Below are 20,187 nucleotides of genomic sequence, written 5' to 3' on the forward strand. Positions count from 1 at the left end.
TGAACTCAAATTTCCTAACTTGTGTTGGGATTTGAACTCAAATCTGATTTATTACCCTGGCCCTTTGGATTTCTAGTAAAGTATCATAAATACTGTGCTGCCAATAGTGCAGATAAATCTCAAAATGTAATTGTAATAAACTGATGATACAAAAGTCTTGCCAGAAATACTGGAGAACCAAGACTCTGGCAAAGAATAAGGAACTGAAGGAATTATTTCCAGGGGGAAAAAAAAATTGCACTAGGGAAGTTGAGACTGAAGTGTTGGCTATAGAGTTAGGCTATCATCAGTAGGAACTTCTGTAAGGTTCTGATAGGGTTTCTGAGGAAAATGGGCAGCCCAACATCAGTACTAGGGAAAATTCTGAAAATTAAGGCTGAGGAATAGTAGGATGTCTAAAAATAAATAGGACTGTTCAGAAATAGCACACAGAAATGAAAGGAAAATTGTGTTTGACTAATCTGTTGGATTTTGAGGATGTGACTTGTAAAATGGATAATGGATAGTCATCATCATGAGCCATACTCTGGCAAAGCTTCAGTAACCACTTTTTTCCATTGCGATCTGTCGGCAGTCAAATCTCTTGCATCTCTGGTGGTGAGGCTGGTCCACTTATTGATGTTATCGATCCAGGTTTACCTGGGCAACTATTGGATGACATATATTCAGATTTTTAGAAAACTAGTGCAAAGGATCCTTACAGGAGATTGAGGATCATGTGATGGCAGAGATTATGTACTAATTATGATAACTAAAGAAAAGGGAAGTAATAATGGGTCGTACTCATGTCAGTGGGCTAACAACTTGCGTATTAAAAGGATTGGTGCTTGGGCCCCAGCTGTTGGTAAACATGTCAATGGTTTAGCTGACAGCATCAGATAATATTTCCAATCTGCTCATGATGCAAATGTTAGGTGAAATTGTGAGAAGGGAAGAAAATGTAATATGGCTTCAATAGGATCTGCACGGTCTAATTGAGCGAGGGCATGGCAAATGGAATATAATGTAGGAAAATGTATCAGTCAATTCAATGCACTGAGCATTGAGAAACAATTTTAAATGGCAATACTGGTGTCCCCTGCTTTACGAATGTTCGCTTTACACCACTTTGCTTTTACAAAAGACCTACATTAGTAACATGTTTTTGCATTTCAAAGAGAATTTTCTCTTTTACAAAAATCTTTCCCATATAAGTTAATGGTTCTTCGCTTTATGCCATTTCAACGTAAGAAAGGTTTCATAGGAATGCTCTACCTTTGTAAAGGGGGGGGGGAGAGAGAGAGAGACACTTGTAGTTTGGGAAATGATGTTCAAAAGGACTGAAAGCTAAGATACAAGTGTATCAAACAATTCAGAAAGCAAATGGCATTATGAAGTGACTTGAGTACTTGGTTTGTCTTGTGAGAAAAAATTGAGCCTGTGTTCCCTAGATGGAACAAAAAAGTTTTTTTGTTAATTTTCAAATTTTCAGAAAACTGCAGAATCAGGGAAACAAAAATTGAAAAATGTTGAAACGCTCAACAGCTTTGTGGGTGGCACACCGAGGTGTAGCTAGTAGATCCATTGCATCATGGCACAAATATGTTATGTCTTGACCTGTCTCTGTGCAGCTTGCATGTTCTTTCTATATCCAGTGTTCTGGTTTCCATTACAAATTGCCACCAGCATGTGATGAGTGGTCGTATCTGCAGAAATTGATGGGTTGAAGGCAGATTAAAATAGAGTTAAAATAGAATGAATGTAAATGGTTGTTTGATGATCAGCATGGACTTGTGGGCCAAAGAACCTGTTTCCCTGTTGTTTAGCTCTAGGTCAGGCAGCATCTGTGACAAAGAGTAACAGAAATTACCTTCCAGGTCTTTAAATCCATTACTTTTCTCAAATTTTCTTTTCTTATGTTTATAGAGTTTAGAAGAATGAGAGGTAATCTTTGCACAAGTTTTACAGGGCTGAACAGGCTAGATGCAGAGAAGGCTTAGCCTTAGATGTCATAGTTGTAGAATGAAGGGTAAACCATTTAGGACTGAGATGAGAAATTTCTTCACTGTAGGATCATGAATCTTTGACATTCTCTATCCCAGAGGGTTGCGAAGATTCAGTTATTGAATATGTTCAAAATAGAAATTGATGGGTTCTGGACATTAAAGAGGACAGTGCATGAAAATGGAGCTAAGGCAGCAGAATGGCCATGATCTTGTCAAATGGCTGGAAAGACCAAATGGCCCTATTGCTGCTCATAATTCTTAAAGTTTTGTTTAATTCTGGAAAGTATTTTCTTATATTTTATCCTGAAAAAGTATGTCAGTGTTGGTCTGGTACTAGTGGGTATTACTCAGAGGTGTTGGCCCAGATAGTGCTGATCAACACCAGCACTTTGAAACAGAAGCACAGGCATTTACTATCTATCTGGATGGAAGCAATAACCTGGACTTGCCCATGTGTGTTGCCAAATACAGAAGTCCTAAAATTAATGAATGATTAGAAACAATGAGAATCCATGGCTCCATTGATTTCAATTATGAATTTTTGATCAGAGATGGTAAGCAGATGCTACATTTTAGTTTATGATTTTTAGTTAGTCTTTTTGGATACTTAGTGAATTGTTTTCAATAAATTATAATTAATATTGGGGAAACTTTTGAATTATTTAATTTTTATTACATTTTAAATTCCTTTAAAAGTCAGCTTTTGCAAATGACAGAGCTGAGAATAGGACTTCAGTTGCTTTTTAAGCTAACACAAGGAAATCTGCAGATGCTGGAAATTCAAGCAACACACACAAATTGCTGGTGGAACACAGCAGGCCAGGCAGCATCTTTCCTTTCAGTTAGTCCTGACGAAGCGTCTCGGCCCGAAACGTCGACAGTGCTTCTCCCTATAGATGCTGCCTGGCCTGCTGCGTTCCACCAGCATTTTGTGCATGTTGCTTTTAAAGCTTTTGTGTTGGGATTCATCGGTGTGTTACTTGATGTCCCACTGCTATTCAGACCTCGTCATTGGTGTTCAAGATGCTTTAGACCAATGAGAGTTGTGTCCAGCCCGTACATATGACTAACCCTTTGGGAGACCGGCAGGATGGATGTGTGCTGCTGCAGAGCTGTGGGCAACATCTGCCATGGGGGAACTTAGCTGTGGGTCACCTTTCTGTCTAGTGAACTATTCAAGTTGTGAAAAGTACTCAGGAGCAGAACTCTGCTGTAACTTTTGGAGGATTTATATCCAGTGCTAGTAACCACAGGGAGAATAAGTGGTATTTTCTAAGCTGGGAAGATACAGACTTGCAAACAGTCAATGATTTTGACGCAGGTAAATAAGCCAATTTGCATAATGTACATAATGTTGATTTTTGTTTTCCTTTTAAATAAATGTTTTATATGACATTCTTGGCACTTATAAGCTTATTTTCTATAGTCTTGTGCAATAAAAATTCAATCTTAATCAATTCATTGGAATTGCTTTATTATTTACCAGGACGGGTCTTGTAATGGTTTGCAGCACTACGCTGCTCTAGGACGTGATGTAATTGGTGCAACCTCTGTGAACCTCATGCCCTGTGAGGTACCACAAGATGTCTATAGTGGAGTGGCAAAGCAGGTAAGTGGGTGAGCTGGGAATGTGCCCTACGGGTGACCTGTTTGTCATTCACAGTTTATTCTTTCTGGTGGGTGATGCAGTGGCAACATGCTGCCAAAGAGATCTGACAATCTGTCTAATAGATTTTAATCTAGATAAAAGTAAAAGGATGTTAATATTACAAATCAGTGATAATATGCAATTGCACCTTTTGGAAATATTTAAAAAATAAGTAGAATTTAATTACTGATCGGCTTGTTTTCCCCATTATAAATTATTGATGCTGTAGCAAGTCATTGTTATGTTAATATTAGATAGTTAGAGTTATGTTCCATCAAAAGTAGAATTCAATTATTCCAAATTTTATGTAGTTTTTGTAAGACTTCTAATAACAACCATGATCCTCTATTTAGGAGGGGTTTAGGAGATCAGAGGAAAAATGCATTACAATGAATGGCATTTAATGTAGTTTCCTTCATCAGTGAAAAAATGTAAGCAGGAGATATTTACTGAGCATGTGAAAATTGCTTCTTTCCATTGCTTTGAATAACTATTTTAAAAAGGAATTACTCTTCTAATGGAGGACAAACCTTATTTTAAAGCCCTATGTATCAAATAGAATATCAGGATGGCTCAAAAAACGTAAATTCATTTGTCTTGCTTAACTTGGCAAGCATTTCTTATCAGTTGTCTTTGGCACCATCTCTGTGCCTTGTTCTTTTGAAGATGCTTCATAAAGCCTGTCTTGGTCAGCTTTTTAGTCAGATGTGTAAATATATCCATGAGCAGCTGGGAATATGTTTTTTCGGAGGTGCCTTGGGATATTTTGCAATACTACAGATTGTTGAGCATATTTTCTTGTGGTATGTTATTTAATCGGCTTGAGTTTTTTCTCCTCAGGTTGAAGAATTTAGAAAAAGGGATGCTGAAAAAAATGTAAAGGTTGCTCAAATGTTAGAAGGTTTCATTTGTCGTAAAGTCGTGAAACAGACTGTGATGACTGTGGTATATGGTGTGACTCAGTTTGGTGGGCGACTCCAGATTGAAAAAAGGTTGAAGGAAATTGAAGATTTTCCAAAGGTATTAAAAATGTAATGGTCTTATGTTCATGAGCAAAATCTTGGCATTTATTTCATTTTTTCTCCAGTGTAAGATGAAACATCTCTACAAACTGAAACTGATTTTATAGACAAATGATTTCACAATGGATGAATCTAGACACACATTCCAGATTTTGTTGTCCGGCATATTATTAGCAACTATATGACAGTGATTAGCTTTAATTGTCACATGTACATCAAAACATTGAATCATACAGTGTGTGCCATTTGCATCGGTGACCAACAGCCTAAGGATGGGCTGGGGGCAATCCACAAGAGGTCACCATGCTTCCTGCACCAATATCATGACCACAATTTTCTGTCCTGTACTTCTTTTGGAATGTGGGTGGAAACCAGAGCTCCCAGACGAAATCTCTGCAGTCACAGGGAGGACATACAAATTCCTTACAGACAGCGATGGGAATTGACCCTGATTGCTGGCACTGTAAAGCGTTATGCTAACCGCTAGACTACCAATACAGCCTTACATGGTGTAAAGTGGCATATGCTGAAACTTGGCAGTATTTAGATCTTGGAAGTATTTGGAGCAGTACATAAATGGGAAAATGTTCTTGCTTAAATCTTTAGTGAGAAATATAGTGCACAGGAACATAAAAGGAAAAAGTTGTGAATTTTAATACAAAACCAGAACACATGCAAACGTTCAATAAACTAATCAACATCTAAGTGAAATAAAATTCTGCTATAGTTCAGTCAACTTCAGTTTGAACCTAATAATTATTGACCCTTCAGACTTGTGGAATGCTGCTTGGAGTTTTAATAAGGGTTTTGGGTTTCAAAGTTGAATTTCTAAGAAGTCTCAGCTTTAATGAAAGTATACAAAGTGATCAGGTAATATAGTTTAAGCGAGTCCATAAATCCACGTTTGATTTTTTAGCATCCTGAAAAATGACTAAATTATAAATGATCTGAAAAGAAATTTGATCTTATAAATCAGATGTATCCATGCTTGCTACATCAAACATAAATTACTCATCTATCAATGAGATATTGTTATAGCAGATAATGATCATGAAGGTATTAAATATGATGGCAGTATATCCTTTACAAAATAAATTTTAATCTGAATTAACTTTGAATATGAAGAGCTTTCTAAATTGTAAATATGAGAGTTGTGATTATTCTCAGTTGTGATGCGCAGAGGAATAATCTAATAATCAGCAATCAAAATACGTCGACTTTCAACTGAATAAATTTCCTTCTGGTCAAGATGGCACCTGCATACAACGCTCCTTTGGTTGACATCTTTTGAATAGATCATGAAACCATATATTTCACTTCTTTTATGTCTTTTACATTTGTTTATCGTCTTGATTGTGATTCTGGAACTGTCGGACCCCATGATTTTGTCGGACACACAAAATGCTGGAGGAACTTAGCAGGCCAGGCAGCATCTATGGAAAAGGGTAAACAGTTGACGTTTCAAGCCAAAACCCTTCCTGAGGACTGGAAAAAATGATTAGAAGTCAGAGTAAGAAGGTGGGGCAAGGAGAGAAAGAAGCACGATGCTCCCAATGTGGCCTCCTGTACATGGGTGAGACCCGATGTAGATTGGGAGACCGCTTCGCTGAGTACCTATGCTCCAACCACCCAGAAAATTGAGATCTCCTGGTGGCCACCCAGTTCCCATTCTGACATGGCAGTCCTTGCCTTCCCTACTGCTGCGATGGGACCACACACAGGTTGGAGCAACAACACCTTATATTCCATCTGTGTAGCCTCCAGCCTGGTGACATGAACATCGATTTCTTGAACTTCTGGTAATTGCCCCTCCCCCACCATTCCCATTTCCCCCTCTCACCATATCTCCTTATTTGCCTCTCACCTCCCTGGGGTGTTACTCCTTCCCTTTCATCCATGGCTTTTTGTCCTCTCCTATCAGATTCCCCCTTCTCCAGCCCTGTATCTCTTTCACCAATCGACTTCCCAGTACTTTACATCATCGCCCCTCCACTCTCAGTTTCATTTATCATCTACTACCATGTACTTCTTCCTCTCCATCTCCATCTTCATAAGTTGACTTCTAATCTTTGTTTTCAATCCTGATGAAGGGTCTCCACCTAAAACATCGATTTTTTTTTTACTCTTTTCCATAGATGCTGCCTGGCCTGCGGAGTTCCTCCAGTAGTTTGTGTGTATAAGCTGCAAGGCAAATCAGATTTCAAAACCCTTGCACCTTTTGTATTATTCCGTTCTTCTTTTCAAGGTTCCCTTGTGGAATGGAGGATATATATCTTGTATGTTTTTATCTTTATTTTTCCTATCTCTTTTAGAAAGAATATTAAAATAAGAAATTGCTCCAGAAATAAAGCATGTTTCTGATCTGATTGTTATATAGATGCCACGGTAGCATAATGGTTAGTGCAACGCTATTACAGCTTGGGATGTCCCAGAGCTTGGAGTTCAATTCTGGTGCCATTTTGTAAGGAGTGTCTGTATGTCCTCTCCATAGAATACGTAGAGTTTCTCCAGGTCCTCTGGTTTCCTCCCGCAGCCCAAAGAAGTACCAGAGATCTGAATAGGTCATTGTAAATTGTCCAATGGTTAGGTCAGGGTTAATCAGGTTTGTCGGGGGGTGTGTCTCAAAGGGCCTAAAGCCTGTTTCCACACTGTGTCACTAAATCAATAAGAGCAGATTTCATATAAAAATTAGAAAGCTATTTTAGCCAAAGTTAATACTTCAAAACACAGGTGTTTTGATTCTAAAAATAGCTTTTGATGTACTATGCACAAAGCAACATCAAACACTTGCATATATACCTGTCTCAATCTCAGTAAAATAGTTTGACATTAATTCCAAAGGACTGTGGAGCACACTATTCAAATTTAGTTGCCTGAAAGCTGTGATCCTAACCAACTCTTCTCAACAGAGCCAATCTGAAATCAGGTCTGTCAAGTAAAACTGCATCATTGCCTGTGGCAGTTATTGTTCACCTCAGTTCCTAAACCCCAATTGCATCTGATTGTAGAACTGCCTACAGCAAGCATCAGAAAGATTACCAACACTATCTCCAGTCTACCAGCTACTATTTCGGTCATTGAGGTCCAGTAACATTTGGTTGATTGTATTAGTCAAGCAGTGAGATTTGTACGCCTGACACTAGGCTTCAGCTCTGTCCAAAGCCTTCCTCTGTTTACATGGTAATTTGATCCACTCTCAAAGATGCAATGCTTTGTTGAGAAGTTGCAAAAACCTAAGTGACAGTCAGGAATCCCTGGCCCATTCACAGACAGAAGAGAAATTGAGCATCACATAGAGGGCCTTGTCCCTATGTGTCAGAAGCACTTGAAGCCCAGTGTGAACAGCAGAAGGAGCCCATTACCTCACAAACTATGAACCTGTAGGTCTTTTCAGGTATCAGCTGGCTTATCTCAGGTAGAATCTCAGCCCAATATGTCAGATCCCACAGAACTGGAGTAGAAACAGCTCATTCTCCAGGCACTGTAAGAAAAATAATGTATAAAAATGTAACACTTTATCTTGTGTGCAACACCTACATTGTATAACTAAAATGCAATTACATTTTTATTTGAATGTTTTATCCAAAAAACAAAATCTCTTTTATTAAATTCATGGTGGGGAAATTCCATTTGTTAAATAATATCAAATGGCTAATTTTTTACATTCCTCCAATAGTGATGGGTCTCCTCTTTTGTTCTATGTATTGACTTCAATATTGAAAGTGCAAAATTAATTACAATAATTATATTTAATTTAACTTTCAGGATTACGTGTGGGATGCTTCATATTATTTGGTGCAGCAAGTGTTTAACAGCTTAAAGGAGATGTTTACTGGTACCAGGGAAATTCAGGTAATTTCACTAAATACGGTTATATTGATAACTATGATCAGCTCTAAACAATAGGCAAATATATCAATATGGAACATAAATGTTTTAACATTTTAGCATGAACATTGACCTTGACTTTGATTGAACTTGATATTTAATCAAAAATAAAAGTATTTCTTCTTTTAAAACTGCTTTCTTGATAGAATTATTTCAATAAATGATGTAAAAGCTAGAAATGAAACAGCTCTTAAATGGTTAAGAACAAAATTCAGTTTTGTTAGGAGTGAACTTTTTTTCCAAATTAGGTAACTTTGATGCTGAGTATTCATGATCTATATGGAAGTATATGATCATACTGTTTGGTTTTGTTTGAACTACAGTATTGTGTCTTTAACTCCTCTATCAGTTTTTACTTGGACCAATTTTTGAAGATAAGAATCTGGTATAATATCACTGGCATAAGTTGTGAAATTTGTTAACTTTGCCGCAGTAGTACTATGATAAATATTTTTTTAAATCCTGAATTTTTGTATTTACATATATGTATGTATGTTAAATAGTTAAGTTAATGTAAGTAGTGCAAGAATAGAAATAAATATTAAAAAATAGTGAGGTAATGTTCATGGGTTCAATGTCAATTTAGAGATTGGATGACAAAACATTAATAAGACTTGTTTGTTCTTTATATACCATATCATATGACATAGGCGATTGTGGTCTTTCCAAGGACAGTCGTGGTCATGGCAAATTTTTTTCAACATTGCCTTTTTCTGAGCAGTGTCTTTACAAGGCAGATGAACCCAGCCAATTTCAGTACTTGTCAGATATCGTCTGCCTGGCGTCTGTGGTCGCATAACCAGGACTTGTGATATGCACCAGCTTCTCGTGACGAATCCTCCACTTGCTTCCATGGCTTCACAGGGTTCTGATTGGGGGTGGTGTGACGGAGCTGAGCAGGTTGCCACACCTTGCCCAGGGGTGATCTGTAGGCTAGCAGAGGGAAAGAGTGCCTTGCACCTTATTTTGAAAAGACATATCTCCACCCTTTCACTCAATAGTGATTAAATTACTCTTGTATTATTCTGGACAGTTCTGCTTGTCACACTGCAGGAAGGATGGGCTAACAATAGAGTCATAGAACAAGTATAGAACACTACAGCACAGTATAGGCCCTTTGACCCAGGATGTTGAGCCGATCTTTTAACCCTACTCTGAGATCAATCTAACTCTTCTCTGCTGAAGAGATTTGGCAGGATGTTTCCTGGAATGGAGGAGCTGTTAGAAGAAGAGATTAGATATGCTCTGTTTATTCTCACTGAAATATAGGAAGCTGAAGAGTGATATGAGGGGCATGGAAAAGATAGATACAATCACTTCTACCCAGGGCAGGGAATGAGAAAGCACAACTTTAAGAGAGGTGAAATTGAAAGGAAATCTAAAGGGAAAGTGTACCACACAAAGCCTGGTGGAAGATCCGGAATTCGGTGTCAAAAGTTGTAAAGATTAGTTTATTTGTCACATGTACATAGAAACACATTGTGGATTGCGTCCTTTGCATTAATGACAAACACAGACTGAGGATGTGCTGGGAGCACCCTGCAAGTATCGCCATGCTTCTGGTGCCAACGTAGCCTGTCTACAGCTTGCTAATCTGTACAACTTTGGAATGTGGGAAGAAATTGGAGCATCAGGGAAACTTATGCAGTCATGTGGAGAACGTACAAACTCCTTACAGACAGCAGGAATTGAAATCCAATGCATTGTAAAGCATTGTGCTAATTGCTATGCTGCTGTGCCACCCCCAGGTAGTGGAGGGAGATACAAATACAATATTGAAAAGGCATTTAAACAGATACTTGGACAGGAAAGGCATAATGCAGGCAAGTGGGCATCACCATAGGCCTGGCTGAGATGAGCTAAAAAGCCTCGTTTCTGATAGAGGTGTACAAGATGATGAGAGGCATTGATCGTGTGGATAGTCAGAGGCTTTTTCCCAGGGCTGAAATGGTTGCCACAAGAGGACACAGGTTTAAGTTGCTGGGATGTAGGTACAGAGGAGATGTCAGGGGTAAGTTTTTTATTCAGAGAGTGGTGAGTGTGTGGAATGGGCTGCTGGCAATGGTGGTGGAGGCAGATACAATAGGGTCTTTTAAGAGGCTTTTAGATAGGTACTTGGAGCTTAGTAAAATAGAGGGCTATAGGTAAGCCTAGTTATTTCTAAGGTAAGGACACGTTCGGCACAGCTTTGTGGGCTGAAGGGCCTGTATTGTGCTGTTGGTTTTCTATGTTTCTGTGTTGCATGTTTCTAACAAGATGTTGTTAACAATCCACCACTTAGTTTCTGCATTCTGAAAATCTCTAACAATGTTAAAATAAGGAATATTCAGTTTTTATTAAAAAATATATATGTATGTATATTTGCATATAATCCTTTCCAAATTGCCTCATTGCCATAGTGCTTGCCAATACAGCCAAATTCTTTTAGGAATCCAAACATTTAGTTGGTCACTTACACATACTGTGATTTATAGGTTGCTGTAGAATTGGATTTTTTCTTACTTGAAAGGTGCAGTGGGTAAGTGTTCCCAGGTTGTCTAGATACAACATCTTATGTGACAAATTTTACATTTTAAAATCCCTGAGGATGAGCTGGTAGTGAAGTCGTTTACTAAAATAAAAACACAAAGCAGGTCATGCAGCATCTGGAGAGAGGCAAACAAAGTTAATTTTTCATATCAATGCCGTCTTGCATTCGAATTCTCAGAGGTAATCAACAAAATAAATATAGGAAGAATGATCTTCAGGCAAAGGAGTCTAGAACAAAGGAGTTGCTGTCTCACAATAAGAACTAGGCCACTTAGGACAAAGATTTCTTCAGTCAGAGAGTGACGATTCTTTGGAATAGTTTAAGACGGGTTCGCAACCTAGTGTGCGCAGACCCCTCAATTAACCCATCATTGCTATTTGAGATTTATTTTCAGATAAAGGTTGGGAATCCTCGAAGAGTACTGCAGAGGCTCAGTCATTGAATATATTCAAAAGCGAGATTGGTACATTTCTGGATATTAAAAGGCAAATAGGGATAATAGATCAAGCAACTAAGGATTGAGGGAGAAGTTCATCCATGATCTTACTGAATGACAGACCAAGCTCGAGGAGCTGATTGGCATATAACAAAAAAAAACAGTTGCTGTTAGTAATTATGTGCTTCCATGTACTTTGGGTACTTCCAATGTAATTTTTTCCTTTGCCTTTAGGACTGGCTAACAGAAAGTGCCCGACTAATCGCACAATCAGGAAGCTCAGTAGAGTGGGTGACTCCACTTGGTTTGCCAATCGTACAACCATACCACAGGACCAGAACTGCATTAGTAAGTACTACACTTAACATTATTATCTATCCGCCCAACTAAATCTTCTCATCATCTTAAACATCTAAGATTATCCTGTCTATCCTAATCTTAAACTTTAACTGTTTTCACTTTTGTTTAGGAGTGAGTTCCTTTTTCATTGAACAGTACAGTATGTTCATAACATCTGTAAATCATTTTAGAAGATTTCTTTGTTTAACCACAAGTATGGTAAATGGTATATTTTAAAGAATCTGTTCTTCCATAATCTGGAAAAATCCAGATTGCTATTTCAGTACTTTTTTAGCCATTGAGCCTCTTTTGCTATCTAATGAGATCGCTGCTAGTCAGTGACATAACTCCATTAACCTGTCTCGGATTCACATCTTTTATTGTCAGAGGTTAAAGGAAGTCTAGCATTGACAATTTAAAACTAGCAAGGAATCAGCATCAATTTTCATTGGTTCTAAGATTTTACTAGATTCTACTTGTAAAAGTGTTTACTCTTAAATTCCTAAATGGCTTAGTTTGGAGACTTGGCTCTCAAATTCAGGACTGCTCAACCAATGAAGGCCTAATCTTCTATGAAATGCAGCTTCTTTATTTAGAGCAAATTTCTCCATTTTGTCAGCAAACAAATCCATCAGATCACTTGACTACAGTTTACCATTAACAGACCTACTTGACTGGATGATACCTTCCAAATGAACATCTATGTGATGCTGATAAATGGTTTCCCATGACTTCCCCACCACAAAAGTAAAGATAACACAGAAGATGCTGGAGGAACTCAGTGGATCAGGCAGCATCAATGAAATAGTTGATATTTTGGGTTGCTTTGAGGAATATTTACTATGTTGTTGTAACCAAGTTCTGTTCTGTTTAGCGGATTCAAGTTTGGACTCCAGAACAGTTCTGTTTGTAAACATCTTGGGTAAATAAAACCCCTATTTTTTTCACCTTAACCTGCTCTCCCAGTTTTATGGTTACCCTGGTTCTTCACACTGTCCATTTCTCTCTACAGATGCTGCCTTTTGTGTCATCAAAGTGTGGTTATCTGGGCTGTAGTTTCCTGGTTCATATCTTTGTCCCTTCTTGACCCATGCTACAACATAAACAGTATTTCAGGCTTCTGGTGGTATTCCTATAACCAACAAGGTTCAAAGATTGTGACCATTGTCATTGCATGACAACAAAGTATCTAACCAAAAAAGACAGGAGACTGCAGATGCTGGAATCGGGAGCACAAAAAAAATATGGAGTCAAAGGGATGGCGGATGCTTCGGACTGAGCATCTTAAGGTCTTGATTCTTGGTCTCGCCCCTAAACGTCAACCATTCCTTTGCCTTCACTTTGACCTTCTGAGTTTTTCCAGCAGTTTCTTTTTGATATCCAAAACCAGATACAATGTCCAGACAATGTCACTACATTTTAAGTGTAAATAGATATCAATATAGAGTACGGTGCAAAACTCTTAGGCACATATAAATATCTAAGGTGCCTAAGACTTTTGCACAGTACTGTATTTGTCAACATGGAGCAGAAAGCAAGTTTGTAAATCTGGCAGGAAACTGAAATGTTGGGAATGGTGCGGTTGGAGCACCGTAGGTTGGGTGTGGGACAGGTGGCAGAGAAGGAGCGCCAGAGGTGGTGGGGTGGTGAGGGTGCAGACACACCCAGCTCTAAGCCACCAGGCAAGGTCATTTGATTCCAAACAGTTGGCTTTTTAATCATAATACACCAACCATGATTTCCCTCTCCCTGCCGCCTTTTTTTTATATATATATATACACACTCACACACACACACACACACACACATATATATATACACACCTAAGACTTTTGCACAGTAATCTATATCAGTAATTTAATAGTGGTTGGAAAAAATGGTGGAAACCAATATAAACCAGAACTGAGAATGGAGAGAGGTGCATATATTGGCAGAGAACCTTCATCTGATCTGGTTCAGACATTCTGTCCATATAGGATGCAATCATTGTCAGATACTGGCTTCGTTAATAGAGACATTGTTTAAAGCAACAAAAATTGGACTAAATCTTTATATAACACTAGTCATCAACAACAACGTTGTTTTCAATGCTGAGCATCTGACTTTAGGATGCTGAGACCTTCCATATTGAGAGAAACTAGAGTTGATCTGCATGGGACAGAGAAGACTGTGTTGACTTGATAGATTAGCCAAAAAAAAATTGCATGCAAGGGACAGATTTAAACAAGTACCGGGGCAACACAAGAAAACATTTTTTTTTAATAGTGAATTCTAGATTGTGCTGCCTGAAAAATGGTTGAAGCAGATATAATGGTAAGTTTCAAAAAATTAATTAAATAACTACCTGGGGAAAGTTAACAGGTCAAAGGGGGGAGATCAGGGGAATGAACTATTTGGATTGCTCCAAGCTCTACAAGTACCAATTAAGATTTTATAATCTGACAAATTTACTTCCAAAAGTCTTACTTTCAAAGTTAAAATTATTTATGCAAATTATTTGGTAATTTTTAAAGGCAACACGTCTCTGAGATACAGTTGATTGGTTTTGTTGAAATGTTTTTAACTGCCTTTAAGAATTACCAAACCACTCTGTTGAGTTATGCAAGATGATTCTATTGCAAAAATTGATACATCTTTTGACTTGGCTATTTTTGTCCATACATTAATAAATTCATTTCAAGATCCTTATTTCTAAGATTGTTAATCAGATTTTAGATTATTTAATTTGACCTTTTGTCAGTTAACCCAATGCTTTAGTTCAGCTCAGTGAAAGTATCCAATGAACCAAACAACTGAACAGCCCCAGATTCATTTTTGTGTAGAATTACCTTTAACTCAGTCAGACAGAACACGGACTAGGGTATATAATTAGCCACATGTCTTGCTTTAAGACGACAGTTCCCAACCTGGGGTCCACAGACCCTTTGCTTAATGGTGTTGGTCTATGGAATAAAAATGTTGGGAACATTGCTTTAAGAAGATGAAAATAAACTAGTATATCCATCCCTAACTGTAATAGAAAGCATGTGGACAGATACAGATCTGACTTTAAACTTTCACTTAGTACAATTACCTACTAATATATACAGCATGCTCATATTCAGAAGGAAAACAATACCTCCTTTAAGTGAAGTACTCATTTTCCATGGAATCAGAAGATGAATACAAATAAAATAGAATGTTCCAGCCTATCGTGCCACTCAAAAGGAACAGCTAATACTTCTCCTTTCCCCAATCTTACAGTCATGCCTTAAAGTGCCATGAGAGTTTTCAACACCCACCTTGGAGTTTGATGCACATTATTTAATGAAAAATGTTAATTGTTGATAGGGATTACTAATGCTCCGAAAGAGCAAATTTTATTGCTGCAGCATTATCTGAAGCTGAGATTTTTAAAACTATTTCAAAGAAGCCAAGTATATCTGTCTAAACTGCATCTTCTTCTTGAGATAAGTTAATAAATGTTGACTGGATTTCATGAAAGCTGTAGTTGGGTCCTCAAGGGCGTGTTCTGGTAACAGAGTGGGAATGCAGTCACCAGTCCAGCTTTCATAACACTGGAGATGAGATGATTAATCAATATGTGTGCATTAGCATATTCATTGTACTGGAATCATGAGATAGTCCCTCCAATGTTTCTATAAACCTCATTCTGGAAATATGCACAGTGATCAAATATACAAAGTAAAAATAAATGTATTTACAGGTACTTACTGATAAATGTAAGGTTTTGTAGGGTCCAATAAGAAAATTAAACTATACAAACATACGAATTGGGAGGAGAGGCAGACTGATCCAGTTGTTATATCAACCCCACGTATTAAACTTTCATCTCCATATTTCTTAAAGTACTAATCAGCCTCTGCCTTAGAAATATTAAAATCTTCTGCTTTAAGAGTATTCCAAAGACACATGACCTGAGAGAGCGAGAGAGAGAGAGAAATGCTTAATTTCTGTCTTAATTAGATAACTTCCTTGTTTAAGACCCTAGTTTGAGATTCCCCTGCAAAGACACATCCTCTTTAGAGAGGCTTTGAGCAGCAGATATTGCTTAATGCCAAAAATTAATTCACTCCAAACACCCCAGCCATGACTTCTCCCTTTAGTTGGCAGTTTTATGGAATGTCCTCTCAAGGAACAGCTTATTATCAATTTGGAAATTGATGTCTTATTTTCTTTCTGATATTATGATCACTTTTTTACCTCATCATAATTTCTATTGCAAAACTTAGATTAATTCTTTCCCCATCATGAGACCCTTCAAATTTAGGTGTAATATCGCTCAGTCATCCCTCCACCATGCTGTGTCAAATCATAGTGGCTTGTGCAAATTAGAAAAGCAGATTATGACTTTTGTGTTTGATTTATTATGCAGCAAAATTGTAAATCAGACCTAGGATTATTTTTAGGTGGGATAGTCGAGTTATTAACCTTTAACATTTCACTTCTAATCTTATTGCCCATGGGCCACTTTGGTGACATTTATACCTTTCTCATTTTTTTGAGCGATAATAAACATTGATTTGTTTTATGGATTTTGCCCTCAGTGTGTAACACTGGAGCTGAGATTTGTGCACTGACAGTCTCACTGGTTATAGATTAAGAACACTTAGGGGGTTGGTGTTGGGGGCAGACTGTATTACATTAGTGCTTAACTTCCATATGATAAAAATTTAACCTAAAGTGTAGTCCAATATATTGGGTTGTACATGATGGACTGATGCCAGAGTGTTGCCCCTAGTTACTGAACAGAGCAACAAAATTTCAGCTTTGCATTGTGGAATTTAATGTAATCAGTGTGATATTTTGACATTGCTGTCAGAATTTGATACAGCATCAACTAATGACCTATTTTAAATCAAAATCTTTTATTTATGTTTGAAATTCAAGAACATCTATTTCAAGAAAAGGAAATGCTTATAAATATCCTCTCTCGAAGGTGACTCGTGCTAAGTGGAATAAGTGCAATAAATGAATAAAAACATCCAAATAACAAATGATTTATTGTTATATTTAAGAAATAGTTGTTATCTGATTAAAACATGGGCAATCAAAAGTACAGTGCTGTGCAGAAGTCTTGGGCACATATCTAGGGAGCCTAAGATTTTTGCACGATACCGCTGCCACAAAAAACAAATTTCATGATTATTGAATGATGATAAACCTGATTCTGATATGGGTCTCTATTATTTACAGACTGGGAAATGGGGCAGGGCAAGGAGAATCGTGGTTGGGGAAAAAGGGAAGGGAGAGGGGAGGGAACAGGAAGTACCAGAGAAACATTCTATAATAATCAATAAAGCAATTGTTTGGAATCAAATGACTTTGCGTGGTGTCTTAGGGCTGGGTGTGCCTACTCCTATACCACCCCACCCACCACCTCAGCACTCCTGTCACCTGTCCCATACCCCTCCCGTCGCACTCCACCTTTGCTATTCCCAACATCCTTTGCTCCCAGCAGAATTACAACCTTGCTGTCCGCTCCACATTGACAAATAGAGTACAGTACAAATGTCTTAGGCGCTCTAAGGCTGCTGCACATTACTGTAAATATTGTAACTGATGATTGAATGTTTCCTTACAAGATTATTTAGCTTTCAGTTTTGCCCCCTTTTCCTTTCCTTTATTCCACTCCTCCATCCCTACATTTTCTTTGGAAGCCACTGACTTGTTTGGGTGCTGTTCCTCTCAAATTCCCCATTCTTCAGGTATAAAACTAGTTTGTGTTGCTGAGCTGTTTGTAAATAAAAGAATATTGCATTTATTTGCACTCCCTAGTTTCAGCTGATACATGCAAATATTTTGTTTTAACTCCCAGCAAGGCTTCTTGAATGAGTGTCACAACAGTTTCTTAGGAGGAGTATGATTTTTCCTCAAAAATAGAGATTTACAGCTTGGGTTCTATTGGGTTTATTAGTTTACAGCTCAATTTTAGTACAGTTTTAAAGTAGTATTTTAAATACAATATAATGGAATACATAAACTGTAGTTTCAATTTTCTAGATTTTGGAATTGTATTCTTTAATTGCTAAAAATATTGAATTACATTTTACAGCTCAACAACAGCCTTCAGAACTTAAAGATGCAGATAAGTCATGATGCAACTCAGTAAGTGTTTCACTTTTTTTCTGCTGAAGACCTTTAGTTATAGAGATTGAAGGATTAATTGTATCTGCATTTAAATTTAAATGTAAGACAGTATACTTATGCTCCCATCATGTAGATTCAAAGGTTAATGCTCAAAGTAGTTACTGAACACAAGTTTTTTAAAAAAAAAAGGTGCATTGTACACAGCAGATGTCAGGGCATGTGTTCTGGCACTTCTGTGCTCATCCAGGAATTTTTCAAACGTGGGAATTTCTGCTTCCATCATATTCTTTCAAGCAGGCAGCTTGAAATGCTTATCATTCTTGGGTAGTGAAAAAGAAAATCTCATCTTCCTTCCTATCCAGAAATTACCTCAATTTTATTTCACAAAATAATTGACCTCTATTTGGAGAAGTTGGTATTCCCTTTTAATCTTGTTTAAGCCTTGATATTTTCATGTACTTTTCCTCTCATCTTCTTTTATTCCAAAAGAAGTAACCTGATCAGAGTTTCACCTTCTAATGGAAGCTGTCCATCCCCAGAATTCTCATTGTCACAGAGAGCAGCAGCATGGAAAAGTTCCTCCAGCCCACCAAGTTTGCGCCACCCATCAACCCATTTACATTAATCCCATAGTTTATTCTCCCCGCAATCTAACCTCTGAGATTTCACCAACTACCTACACACCAGGAGCAACTTACCGTAACCAATGAACCTACCAACCTGCAGGACTTTGGGGTAAGTGGGAGGAAACAAAAGCACCTAGAGGTAACCCACACACTCATGGAGAGATCATGAAAACTCCCACAGTCAGCATCTGAGATCAGGATTGAATCTGTACATCTGGTACCGGGTGGTCTTCTGCAGCTTGCACAATATTGCTATATTGTGCTAGTTGTATGCATCTCTCTAGCTATAGCGCAATTTCTCAGATAAGCTCAAGTATAATATTACTCTCCTTATATTCTGTGTCTCACTTAATAAAGCCATGTGTCCTAAATGACTTTGAAATCACCTTATTGGCTTGCCCAACTAATTTCATTGATCTGTGGATATTCGTATCAAGATCCCTTTGTTACACTATCCTTCTAGTATCCTCCCAATTACTGTGTATTCCCTTGCCTTCTTTGCCAAATGCATCATCTTACACTTTGTGATTGAAGATTTGGTACTCTTTGCCCCTATCTGGTCAGTTCACTCTTAAAGCTGCATGCTTAGTTTAACACATTGTTGCAACATTCAATACTTGAATATACATGATGGTAAATTAAAATATTAGTATATTTATCTATTTTCTGGTTAAAGATTGTTAGATAATGAAACATCTATCTGATTTGCTGGGCATTTCAATATTTTGCAACCCTACATATCAAAAGAGGGAAATTTAATGTACCTTCAGAATTAATAATTCACTTTGCTAGTGAATGGCTGACAATATGGTATTTCTAACACTTTTGCCTGTATTATTACAAAGCACCTAAACATAAGTTTTGTTCATTATTCGTATGTAAACATTTGAAGGGCCAATAGTTGCGTGACACTTTGACTTTCTGTACAAGCATTTGATTCCCAACAAGTATCAAAGACCTAATTAGTTAACTCTACTAGATGTTTATTGTTCATTGCTGTATTGATAATTTAGGCACAGCACTCACTTCTATCCTTAAAGTGTCTTGGTGTTTGCATCTTATTTTGAGAGACTTTGACAAACCCTGATTGTGCGAATCTCTGAAATCCTCCATGATTTGTAAATTGAGCAAATGCATAACATCTAGAAATATTTGACTTGATGCAATGAGTAAAGTATTGATTCATCTCCTCCAATTTGTGTTTCATTCTTCTCATGTAGAGCTCAATAAAATCGCTTCCAGCTGAAGCCTAGTTTGGAAAGTGTCAGTTATTAATGCTTATAACATTCTTGTAACCTATGCAGGATTGAATATATGGATGTGCATTGCATGTGAATACACTCCAATTAGGAAGTTTTCAAGTGTCAATTCTTGGGCTGGAAAAGAATAAGACAAAAATAATGTTTTTTGTTCCAAAGCTATTTTCTGTCTGTGAAATTCTGAGTGTAGCTCCTGTTGATGATCAAGCAATCCTAGATTATTAAAAGTAAAATTGTATCTTTCTACCACCATAGCATCTCTGTGATTGCCATTTTCATTTCCAAGTTGAATCTTCAACAGAATCTACTTTTTAAATAAAGGCACTGGCATTATGATAATCGTGAATAAATTTATCAAACTTAC

General features: G+C 37.5%; 1 protein-coding gene across 1 annotated transcript in view; it reads left to right on the top strand.

Annotated features, from left to right (window-relative positions):
* Positions 1-20,187, top strand: part of polrmt (polymerase (RNA) mitochondrial (DNA directed)) — a 76,268-nt gene that overhangs the window by 45,176 nt on the left and 10,905 nt on the right. The window contains exons 12-16 of the mRNA XM_059991161.1: positions 3,472-3,594; positions 4,474-4,653; positions 8,421-8,507; positions 11,744-11,857; positions 17,904-17,956. Of these exons, the coding sequence (XP_059847144.1) occupies positions 3,472-3,594; positions 4,474-4,653; positions 8,421-8,507; positions 11,744-11,857; positions 17,904-17,956 (557 nt within the window). The remainder of the gene's footprint in view (positions 1-3,471; positions 3,595-4,473; positions 4,654-8,420; positions 8,508-11,743; positions 11,858-17,903; positions 17,957-20,187) is intronic.

The sequence above is a fragment of the Hypanus sabinus genome, chromosome 16 (genome assembly GCF_030144855.1).
Source record: "Hypanus sabinus isolate sHypSab1 chromosome 16, sHypSab1.hap1, whole genome shotgun sequence".
Lineage (NCBI taxonomy): Eukaryota > Metazoa > Chordata > Chondrichthyes > Myliobatiformes > Dasyatidae > Hypanus > Hypanus sabinus.